Source organism: Physeter macrocephalus, chromosome 11 (genome assembly GCF_002837175.3).
Source record: "Physeter macrocephalus isolate SW-GA chromosome 11, ASM283717v5, whole genome shotgun sequence".
NCBI classification, from domain to species: Eukaryota; Metazoa; Chordata; class Mammalia; order Artiodactyla; family Physeteridae; genus Physeter; species Physeter macrocephalus.
In genome coordinates, this window is record NC_041224.1 from 42,668,874 (window position 1) to 42,680,959 (window position 12,086).

General features: G+C 37.9%; 1 protein-coding gene across 2 annotated transcripts in view; it reads left to right on the plus strand.

Moving 5' to 3' along the window:
• The window catches only part of IQGAP1 (IQ motif containing GTPase activating protein 1), a 107,009-nt gene that overhangs the window by 47,707 nt on the left and 47,216 nt on the right, over positions 1-12,086 (plus strand). For both annotated transcript variants that reach the window (XM_028495486.2, XM_024117231.3), the window contains exons 6-10: positions 3,882-3,949; positions 5,059-5,172; positions 5,737-5,915; positions 6,634-6,718; positions 11,247-11,410. In XM_028495486.2, coding sequence (XP_028351287.1) covers positions 3,882-3,949; positions 5,059-5,172; positions 5,737-5,915; positions 6,634-6,718; positions 11,247-11,410 — 610 coding nt within the window. The remainder of the gene's footprint in view (positions 1-3,881; positions 3,950-5,058; positions 5,173-5,736; positions 5,916-6,633; positions 6,719-11,246; positions 11,411-12,086) is intronic.

Here is a 12,086-nt window from a genome sequence, read left to right on the forward strand (position 1 = left end):
ACTTAGATGCCTAGCATATAATCACAATAAATGTGTGTCAAAATTATACATTATAACAAATCTCCCTTTCCCTCCCCCAGCTCAAGGGGGTACTTTCTGTCCTATAAATGAAAAAGGAAATGGTACTTTGTCTTTATCAAAGGGCTCTTCATGTTTGTCAACGCTTATCCAATCAAGTTTTAGCTCAGTTCCCACATTCTTGGTGAAGTTTCTCCAGTGACCTCAGCTCATTCCTTTTTCTAAACCTCTGGGGTTTGTGGGTTTTTTTTGGTTTAGTTTTGTGTGTGTGTGTGTATGTGTTTTGTTTTGTTGTTTGTTTGTTATATATTGCTTCTTTCATATCTTTTCTCCCTATTACATTTATTAACATCTTAGGGACAGAAGTCATGCCTTACTTTTTTTCCCCCTCCAAGGTACATAGCATAACATTGGACAAACAATGGTAAAATGAGAATTTTTAAAAATTGTTTAGGAATAGGTGATATATTGGAGAATTTTCAGAATGTAGCAATTTCAGATGCATATGTCTGAGCCAAAATCAGCTTAATTTTGAGTATTGTGATTGGCTTAGTGTTCTGTGAAGTCTGTCTATGTTGATAACCTTGTGAAGGCTGTACCTACAATGGATATCTGAACTTGGCAGGCACAGCAGCCAAGCTGGCAGAATTCCTCTCTACGAGTTCTGTAGCCACTACTCTGCAATGTAACCTGAGTCCCAGGCCCTCAAATTCTCTGAAGAGAGATTGAAGAATTAACTGTGCCTTTCTAATGATGGAGTCAGAATGAGAAAGGGAGGAAGCCTGCTACTGTTTTCCATTTCTGTTCAATATGCAGTTCGTGCTTAGAAAGTATATACACAGCAGTGTGTTCTGGTTGGTGGTTTATGATTTCTTTCCTCCCTTACTGTGTTTTTCCTGAAGGATATGTAGGAAGTGTTTGTAACTGCTTGAGCCTCTTCTTTACCTTTACACGACAGTGTTCAAGGCAGGTTCCTCACTTCACTTACCTCTATTGGGTGAGGCACTGTTTCCCTTTTGTATCAACAGGGATAGAGAAGCATTATCTCCTTGTTTTCTCCCTTCCTGCCATCTTTTTTTTTTCTCCCTCAGTCTTGACTGGCATTATTCCAGAGATAGTGACTGTACTTTAGTCAGACTAAATTACTCTTGTAGATTACATTCCACTCTCAGATAAGACCCTAATTCTCCATTATTTCAAATATATTTGTATACTTCCTTTCCATTTCCTCTGATGCTTTATCTTTCTAAGAACTGATTTTGGGATTAAATTGGCCCATAATCCTTTATCCTAAATTCAAAAAAACTTGCTGAAAGATCTGAATAATGAGTTTTGGTTTAGTTCAAACTCCTTTGTTGGCAAGATCTGATCTGTATTAATTGAGATTACTTAGAATGTTTATCTACTTAATATGATTATTCATATGTCTCTCTGCAGAAAAGTAATGTATTTGATTAGGGGTGCTTCCCCAAGGCTTGTTGGGGGTGTTTTATAATGCTGTTTACACTGTAAAACTTTTATAATATCTGAGAAATCCTAAGTTAATATTTGGCCCAAAGAATTTAGGTAAGGGACGTGGGCCTGTACTAGATTCTGTTTCCTAATCAACTGCTGTGTTTAAGAACATTTATTAGTAATCTTTGAGATTAGCGTAGTGATTTCTTTCATAGGTTACTCTACAATCAGTAACAGTAATTGGAATCCACATAGGCTAACACAACCTCCTTTTCCTCATTGCTATAAAGTATATCTTAGATAGCAAAAAAAGAAAAGAAAAAGAAATCTGAGCTCAATTACAGGCTGACTATTTTAGGTACCTAACAGCTTATTTGTAAGCAGACATAGGAGACTAGGAGCAAAGATTGAAAGTGGTGTTTATTGTTAGGAGTTTTAAGTTTTAGCTGTGAGGTTAAATACTTTGGATGCTGGATAAGAGGATCCAAGTGGCCATTATGATCCCATTTAAAACTCCAGCATATCCTTAAAATATTCCTAATAATTAAAATGAGATAAAAGAAAGATGATGCCCATCTGCCTTCTGCTTATCACTCCTCTACTTTTTATAGCAGCTAGTGATATCATTGTAACACCTTTAATTTACTGTTGAAAGACATTAAAAGCTAACTCACTGTTGTTGGGGCTGTGAAAGTGACATGCCCAAGCTTTTGTTAAAGTGTGGCAGCCACTTTCTTGTTTTAAAGTAGGAATAAAAGAGGAAGAAATTTCTGGAGAAAAATATTTTTACTAATTTAGAATGCAGATGGAACATTGTGTGGGGAAAGTATATAAGGTAAAACGTGTATAGAAAGTTATTAGCTGTTTGGCTTTGGAAACTTTATTGGGCAGATGTAAAATCTTTGCAGAGAGGAACTTCATGTATTTCCATCTTGAGCATTTTATTCTAAAGAAAAGCCCTTAATCATATACATATGATTTATATTTGCACTTATCTGAGAAAGTGATTAGTTATTGTGGATGTATATATTCTAATGTATTTTTAGAACACTTGATTTTTTTTTCTTTAGATTATGCATTTGAGTTTATTATATGCAGTTTGGGTTCTGATCAGTTCTGTGAATGCATGATACATATTTGTATTTGGATAATATTGAGGCTTATAGGTTATCTGCAAAAACTGTAGACTGCTCTATTGAGTTTCTGTGATTTATTTCTTAGATTTTTTTTTATTTCCTTCCTTATTGATAAGCTGTCACTGTCTTGCTCACGTTAATCCCTGTGGAGTGCCCTTCTGATTTCTTCTTCTTTTTCTTTTTTTAAAAAATAAATAAATTATTTATTTATTTATTTATTTATTTATGGCTGCGTTGGGTCTTCGTTGCTGTGCTCGGGCTTTCTCTAATTGCATCGAGCAGGGGCTACTCTTCATCGCAGTGCGCGGGCTTCTCATTGCGGTGGCTTCTCTTGTTGCGGAGCACGGGCTCTAGGCGTGTGGGTTCCAGTAGTTGTGGCACGTGGGCTCAGTAGTTGTGCCTCGCGGGCTCTAGAGCGCAGGCTCAGTAGTTGTGGCGCAAAGGCTTAGTTGCTCCATGGCATGTGGGATCTTCCCGGACCAGGGCTCGAACCTGTGTCTCCTGCATTGGCAGGCGGATTCTTAACCACCGCGCCACCAGGGAAGTCCCCCTTCTGATCTCTTCTAATTTATTGATTCTGACCTGCTAAAGCCTTAGAATCCAGTTAATCTAACTCATGTTTATGGACTTCCATCCATCTGTGAAATATTGATTAATGTTTATTAATATATGCCAGGCTCTGGGTAGGCATTGGTAAATAAGACTTTCATTGTCCCTGCCTTCATGGAGCTTTGAGTGTAGGAGATTTTTATTTAAAGAGTAAAGATTTATAATATATACTTTATTTAAAACTCTTGAAGTACCTGAATTAAACTTTTCCATCAGTAATATGAATTCAGCTTAAGTAAGATTTGCTGTCTGAATCATTTTTATGAGACTTTTTTAAAATGTCTTATTACTTAAAACTTATTGATCACAGGAAGGTAAACAGTGAAGAGACTTCACTTATATTCATTATGTTAACATTTATATTAACAGCTAATCACATGTTAGATTTGTGGTGGAGCTGGGACTTAAACTTGAATCTGCTGATTCCCAGTCCAGTGCTTTTTGCATTTCATTATGTGACTTTTTAAGGACCTCCTTGTTCTGTAAAACTAAAAAAAGGCTCTGAGGTAAAGTATTATAACTGCAAAGTGGAATATGGTAGAGTACTGGGAGTCTCTGTGTTCAGAGTGTTTCTGTTCTTTATGCTGATTTTCCCCTTTGAACTTAGAGCAGCAGGGAGGTTCAGCTGGGAGGCCTGACTCTTTTGCATATTATATCTTCTAGTTTGTACCTGTTCAAACTGGGCCTGGCTCCTCAGATTCAAGACCTATATGGAAAGGTTGACTTCACAGGTAAGAAGTTACAAACTTGGCAGGAAGTGCTTGATTTATGTCGAAATAGCCTGGAGAGTCAACAGTGCAAATCTTAAAGACGTACGACTTTAAAAACACTGTGCCAACAGAGATTTAAAAAAAGCATGAGTAACCTGCTTCTCCTGCTTCTCCTCTTCTTCCACTAAACTTGGAATTTCAAGCTCTGTTCTCTCAGTTATGACATGGGTATGATTGATAATTCTCAGTTTTCTTATATGTAAATTAGAAAGAATATTAACATATAGTATGTAAAAAATAATATAATATTAACGTGTAACATTAAAGGTTCATGTACAGTGAAAAATCTTTATAACAGTCTTGCCCCTTCCCTTCCAGTGAGCACCAGTTGTAGGCAAAGGAAGGGGAGTGAGATGATACAAAGATGACAATTTACTAATTTTAAAACTTTAGCTTATTTGGGTGGGTGTTTGCTATAGTCAGATGCTTGAAGAGATGGGGGCTTGGGGAGAAAGAGAACAATGGTAGTATTGGTTAGGGGTAAGATAGATTCAAATCTTTTGAACTGGTGATTATTTTATAGGCCAGGGAGTTTTAAAAATTGGAAATAAAACTTTTATCTATGATATTTTCCCTTCCAGGGAAGTTGTTCCCCAGACTTGGGGCAAGGGCCAAACCTTACATGTTGTTTTCTTTATCATTTGGCTTTCTGCCTTAGAAACGAAATTGTATAATAGTAGCTAGTGATTTGGACTGTAAAGACAGATAACTGGCTTGTGATTCACTTCTTGTTCGAGCTGCCTTTAAAGCTGCTCCATTCGTAAGTTCATTATAGGGAATGCCATAAGTAGCAGTTTGGGAGAACTATTTTCTATAGAGCCAGTCTCATGTTATAGTTATTTCTGATGCTCTTGATAATACTAATAATACTGTGTCTACTGAATGCATGTTATGTACCAGGTATCATGTTAAGTGCTTTCCATATATTATCTTATTTAAATCCTTCTAACAACCCTAAGAGGTAGATGTCATTTTATCCAATACATTTTGTAGTTGAGGAATCTGTTTCCTTCTCTATGTTATGGAAAGGTGCTTAACTTGCTTGTTTGGGTCTTAATTTTTCCCTGTAGAAGAAGAAATCAACAACATGAAGATTGAACTGGAGAAGTATGGGATCCAGATGCCTGCCTTTAGCAAGATCGGGGGCATTCTGGCTAATGAACTGTCAGTGGATGAAGCCGCATGTAAGAAGAGAGAAATTTTGTGGGTTCAAATGGGGTTATTGCTACTACTTTTAATGATTAATACTGTAATGATGGTCTTAGACATTAGGAATTTTGCTAGCAAGTTTAGGTCAGTAGATATAGATTTAAACACTGCTATACAGTTATCTATGCTATTGTTATTTGGAAATAAGTGAGTGATTTTGATTAAAATAAAAGCACTAGAAAGTGAATTCTACATTTCAGTGCCTTTTGGAGTTTCTTATTTTCTGATAGTGTTTACATGATGATTAAGGTGAACATTTCCATAACAAATGCTTAAAGGCTCCTTTCAGAGTGTGTTATGAATATTTCCCTGTAAGATTTCAGATTCAGCATTCCAGACATGGATCACAGGCCGAGCTGTGAGTTTGTGCATCAGAGGAAAAAGACTGGGCTTAAAGATCTGGGGAGTCCTCTAACCCCTCCATCTATGAAAAGGAGCCTCTTTCTGTGATAGGGGGTTGCAGTGTTTGCATGTGTAATGTATATCCTTTACTTTATATAACCTCAGTGTTCTATGTTTTGAATTTTTTTTTTTTTTAGTACATGCTGCCGTTATTGCCATTAATGAAGCTATTGACCATAGAATTCCAGCTGACACATTTGCAGCTTTGAAAAATCCCAATGCCATGCTTGTGAACCTTGAAGAGCCCTTGGCTTCCACTTACCAGGATGTACTTTACCAGGCCAAGCAGGACAAAATGACAAATGCTAAAAACAGGGTAAAAATGGAACATTTGTTCTTTCTAACTGATTTATATTCGTTCACTGTTCAGTATGACTCCATTTAAAAAATCAGTTTTATCGAGGTATTAATTTACGTATAATAAAATTCAACTGTTTAAAGTGTACAGTTTGATGGGTTTTGACAAATGTATATGGATGTGTAACCACTCCAGAAGTTCCCACGTCTTCCCTTCACAGTCAGTCTGTACCTCCTCATACTCCCCACCCCTGACCCCAGCAACTACCAGTCTGTTTTCGATTACTTTAGTTTATTTTTTTTAGAATTCTATATAAATGAAATGGAGTTACCCAGTATGTAGTCTTTTGTTATTAGATTCTATTCTGACTTCTACTTCTTTCTTGAGTTTTGTGCAAACCAGTGACAGGCTCTGCGATCTAGTCCCTGGATGTACCTGTTCTGCTCAGGTCTGAGGCAAGGATGCAGACTCACAAGTGAGCAGGGCAGGGTTCACCAGTGCTTCCTTCTCTTGCTTGCCTCTGGAAGAACCCCTGGGCTTGTTATTTACAAGTGGATCTGCTTTTTATGTGTTTAGTTACAGTTGTGTAGCATTCTGCTTTGTTCTTTATTAAGGATTTTAAGCCACACCCTTACTTGCTCTTTGTTCTGTAATGGTGGGGGAGGAGCACAAATGTATTCTGTGGTCTTCTTAGAGACCTGAGCTAATTTAGTTACACTTTCTTACTCGTCTTCAGACAGAAAGCTCTGAGAGAGAAAGGGACGTTTATGAGGAGCTGCTCACTCAAGCTGAAATTCAAGGCAATATAAATAAAGTCAACAGTAAGTATGTCCCCACATCAGGCACCTAAAAGAATGTTACAGAATAATGTGGCTGTTGATCTCTTCTTGGACCTATGGCATGGTTTAAGTTTGTTTATTTCAGACATTCATGGGTTAGCTTAGGACCTATTATTGATTTACTGTCTTTTGTGTTCATACATCTTCTCTTTGGGCTACCATTGTCCTCAGACAGGCCCCCGCTCCTCCATCTACTCATCTATTGTAACTTACAGACTGGATTTTTTTGGCTACAGTTTCACTCTTTCACCCTGTGTTAGACACTTAAATCTGAATAGGGATTTCATTTTCCTGTTTTTATTTATTTATTTATTTATTTAAAAAAATTATTTTTGGCTGCGTTGGGTCTTCGTTGCTGCACACGGGCTTTCTATAGTTGCAGTGAGCGGGGCTACTCTTTGTTGCAGTGCACAGGCTTCTCATTGCGGTGGCTTCTCTTATTGCAGAGCACGGGCTCTAGGCACATGGGCTTAGTAGTTGCGGCATGCAGGTCCTAGAGTGCGCGGGCTTCAGTAGTTGTGTCGCGCGGGCTCACTAGTTGTGGCTCGCAGGCTCTAGAGTGCAGGCTCAGTAGTTTTGGCGCACGGGCTTAGTTGCTCCGCGGCATGTGGGATCTTCTCGGACCAGGGATCGAACCTGTGTCCCCTGCATTGGCAGGCGGATTCTTAATCACTGCACCATCAGGGAAGTCCCTGTTTTCCTATATAGTTTTGTTTTTCTTTTAAAGAGTAATACAAGTTATCCAGAAATAAACAACAAACCAAAAATTAGACCCCATCACCTAGGATAACCACTCTTGATATTTTTAACATATCCTTCAAAACATATATTTAAACAAAAATGAGATTGTACTGTTCATATTGATTTTTGTGTATGTTACGCACTTTTGAAAAACTAATTTCTTGAAAGTGTCATTTTCATTTTGTTACTCTTCTTCAAAAGAACCTGCATTAGTTCCTTATTACTTGCCAGACAAAACGCAGATCCCTAGCCTGGTGGAGTTCTTTATGTAGTATTTTATGCATATAACTCTCTATAGAAACTCATGTGCCTAATTGTCTCCCATATTCATTGTGTTTATTTCATGACTCATGAAAAATGGCTATGGAGTTGTTCAGAACTGGGATTTGATCTCTTGCCCTCGTATTAATAGCTGTGGGAATTGGGTACGTGTGGCATAGAATCATTATACGAATGATGAGATAATGTATGTAAATTGCCTGGTATTTAGTAAGCACTCAGTAAATAATATTATTACCACTTTTTTTAATCATGTAATCTCGCCACTGTAATGCCCTCATGCCTCATCTCTTACTTAATCCAAATTATACCCATCATTCAAGATTTAGCTCAGTTCTCACCTCCATGCCCATCCTAGCTCACAATATACTTGCCTTTCAAATCTGCTACAGCATTTATGTGCTAAACCACACAATTTTGTACTTAATTATGTATTGTCTTAAATGCTTGCTTTTTGTTTGTGACATATTTATAAACTTAAAGTAGAGTTTACTTCTGAGTTCTGCTTCTTTTCAAATCATCATAATTCCTAGCATAGGGTTAGACTCACCAAAAGAACTAAAAAACCTTGCTTGATTCAACCAGACTTGATCTTATCTTGATCAAGATAATAATAACATGGGGCTTCTCGGGTGGCACAGTGGTTGGGAGTCCGCCTGCCGATGCAGGGGACACGGGTTCGTGCCCCGGTCCAGGAGGATCCCGCATGCTGTGGAGCGGCTGGGCCCGTGAGCCATGGCTGCTGAGCCTGCGCGTCCGGAGCCTGTGCTCCGCGGTGGGAGGGGCCACAGCAGAGAGAGGCCCGCATACCGCAAAAAAAAAAAAAAAAAAAAAAAGATAATAGTAATAGTAATCAGTGTCCTCTTTGTTCCTTTGGAGATCCTAATTTCTCACTTGAACTAATACTCTGAATAACTGGAGAGAATTTATAAGATTTTACCAACTCCATATGATAGGGAGTTCTAAATCCTGACCAGGAGTCTTTGTATTCTGTTCCATTCTGGCTCATTTAGGATAATAGCTTTTTGAACAGAGTAATAGTTCCATTCATGTATGGGTGATTTGTTGTGCTGTATATGTATGAATACTACTTAAGTCAGCAAGTATAAACCAGAATGTCCTTGTAGTTAGTCCTCTGTGTGAGAAGAAAGTCCAACATATTTCCTGCTGCATACACCGTGTAAAATACTCTTTTATTTACTAAGGGTTTTTTTTCTCTACCATGTTGTCTGGGATTTTATAGCCTTATAGCTCTACCTGGCTAATTATATTAGAGTCCGTTATAAACTTATAAGGAGAGAAACATATGTATATATTTTTAAAGTGTTCCATGCATACTGTTCTCACGTGGTCAGAGGAGCAAAATAGTAAACATTCCCTCAAATAGCTTTCAGTATAGTGAGGAAGGTAAATAGTCAAATGAATAATTTCAGGGCAACTTGGTTAGAACAATACAGTGAGTAATTTCAAGGCAACCAAAGGTGTGTGAAGTACAGTCATAGATAAAGAAAAGAATGATGACTTTTCCTCGAGGTTTGTACCTGAACCTTCACTGGGATTCTTAGGGTAGGTAAGAAGGTGAGGATAAGGCAGAATTCCCCATAGGGGGACAAGCTTTTCCTAATAGTAGAGAAAGTCTGAGACAAGGGAAAGTTGTATGGTAGGAAGATAGAGGGACTTTAGGTCCCGGGAATCATCTTAATGTAATAATAGATAAGATTCTTCCCCTAGGGCTTGAGAAGCCATTCACGCTGCCCCAGAAGAAAGCTGCAGGCCAGATAGTTAAAAATGAGAAAAAGTTTTTATTTTTTGTTAAGTAGGATAAGGAAAATTAGAGTTAGGTAATTAAAGCATAGTGGGAGAAAGTGTTTAAATAATGTTGTAAACTTTATAGTATAAATAAATGTTCATTTAAATATTTACATATTTAAATGGTAAGTTTACATTTCTAGTAAAAGCATAATTGACTAGATGCCTTTGCAGATGGATAGTCTGAGATTCTGCATTGCATATGTAGAGGAAACCTGGTTATTACCTATATTGCTTTTGTTTTCTGTCCCCCACTACTACAAAAGCTCCCTGAGGATGGAGATAACCTGTCTGCTTTGTTCATGGCTGTGTTTGCAGCAGGTGCATGGTCTGTGTTGTTGAAAAATGCTTGTTTAGTGGCTAATGGCCACATAGACCTGCAGCCATGATTCAAGGAGCTGCTCACCTCCTTCGTGTGGTGATCAGTGAGCTGAATTGCAGGGGAATGTTGGGAAGAAGGAAACAGTCTCTTAGGAATCTAACCTTTTCAACCTTTTACCTCTTGGTGTTATTTTTTAGTTCTAGTTTGAGACTTTGTTTTCTCTTGCACTGTTTTGTTTCTTTATAACAGCTTACGTTAATTTTCTTTTTGTTTCTTTACTAATGAAAACAGTTAAAATTGATAAGTACTGCTATGTCCCAAATATTTTGATTTTTAGTATTTTATTTTATTATTGACTTTTTTTGCTACTTTGGTGATAAAATCAGATGGTCATTCCTGGGTGGGACATGGGAGGGAGAACTCTATATTCTCTTCTAAAATAGGGAAGCTGAAAATAATACAATAATTATGATTTTCCAGTGGCTGTCATTTCTGAAATCAGAAAATATGATATTTTGACTTTCCACTAATAATACCTTATTTATTTTACAATATAAAAGTACTTTATGTATGTGATTTCATTTACTCTTATGAGGAAGGTATCTTTGTTATCATTTTCAGATGAAGGAAAATCTGCATTTTTACTGTTGGATAATAAAGCCCTTGTGTGACGTCAGGTTCTGTGACTAGAAGTAGAGAATACTGAGGTGGTGTAGAGAGCCCCTTCCACTTCACGCAGTCAGACCAGCCTTGATGTCTAGGCACTGCTTTGGGCAGAATACATTCAGGAGATGCCAGGATAATGAAAGGGATTCAGAATGATGCTGTATAAGAAATGGTTGAAGGAACTAAGATTCTTTAGTCAGGAGTAGACAGTCACAGGGAAGGGGGTTGGATGTATTCAAGTATCAACTCTAGGGTGGGAGCTTTAACAATTTTTTTTAAACAGAATTGTCCAGAGATGTAGTAAATTGCTGTGCAGGATACCTTCTCCTGTATAGTAGTTTAGTCTGGATAATGACTTGGCATTTTAGAGGGAATTTAGGCATGTGTCATTGGTGCCTCTTATATTGCTGCCCATATTGGTGCCAAGCTCTCTGCATCTAGAAGCTTTTAAGTAGGCCTGGGGTGTGGTCCAGGAATCTTAAATCTGAACAACCTGGGAACCCCTGGACGTGATGACCTTAAGGTTCTCTTCCAACCCCAAAGTCTAATGCTTCTGTGATACTCCAGAATAAAAGCTATCTAATTATATTTCCCTGAGCTGGAACTGGGATTGGTTTTCAGGAAGGAAAAAATATTCTAGGCTATAATGTTAACATAGTTTTTTCTTACGCATTTGCCTTTTTTCCTCCTCAGTGTTTGCTGCATTAGCGAATATAGACCTGGCTTTGGAGCAGCGATCTGCACTGGCCTTATTCAAGATTCTGCAGTCACCAGCGCTGGGCCTTCGAGGACTGCAGCAGCAGAATAGTGACTGGTACCTCAAACAGCTCCTCAGTGATAGACAGCAGAAGAGAGAGGTAAAAGTACCCTGAGTTGCACCTGCAAGAGTTTATATACATCCTTTTGAATCCCATCCTGTTGTGTCAAGATATACATGGGGCCTTTTTTTCCCCCTAATATAACTTTTTCTCCTGCAGATGAATTAGGCTGTTTAATATCCCCAGGTAAAGTACACATTGTCTTCAGCTGTCTTTTGCTTTTAGAGTTGTAAATCCTCTTTTAAAATAAACATTGCCCATCCTGGCAAGTGAATCTGACCACCGCTTCACTTGAAGTCCCTTAAATCCCCAACTAAAAGCCATTAGGGAGAACCTGAAATTTTATATTTTTACTTCAGGAATTTCCACTTTTAAAAAACCATACCTGGCGAGTTTCCTCTGGCCAACACTGGGAAGGTACTTAATGTGCAGTAAGAGTGGACTGTGTGGGATTTTACTTTATGGTTTTCTTTTTTTAGAACAAATATGAGGGGATTTCTTTTTTTTTTTTCTTTTTCTAAACAAGGACAAGTATACATTTTACAAATCCTCAGCATTGGCCAGAGAAAGCAGCATTAATGTGCTAATGATTCTACAAACATTTTATCTCAGAACATTTTGATGCTCTTTACAAAATTTTTTTTTTTTTTTTTTTTTTTGTGGTACCCGGGCCTCTCCCTGTTGTGGCCCCTCCCGGTGCGGGGCCCAGGCTCCG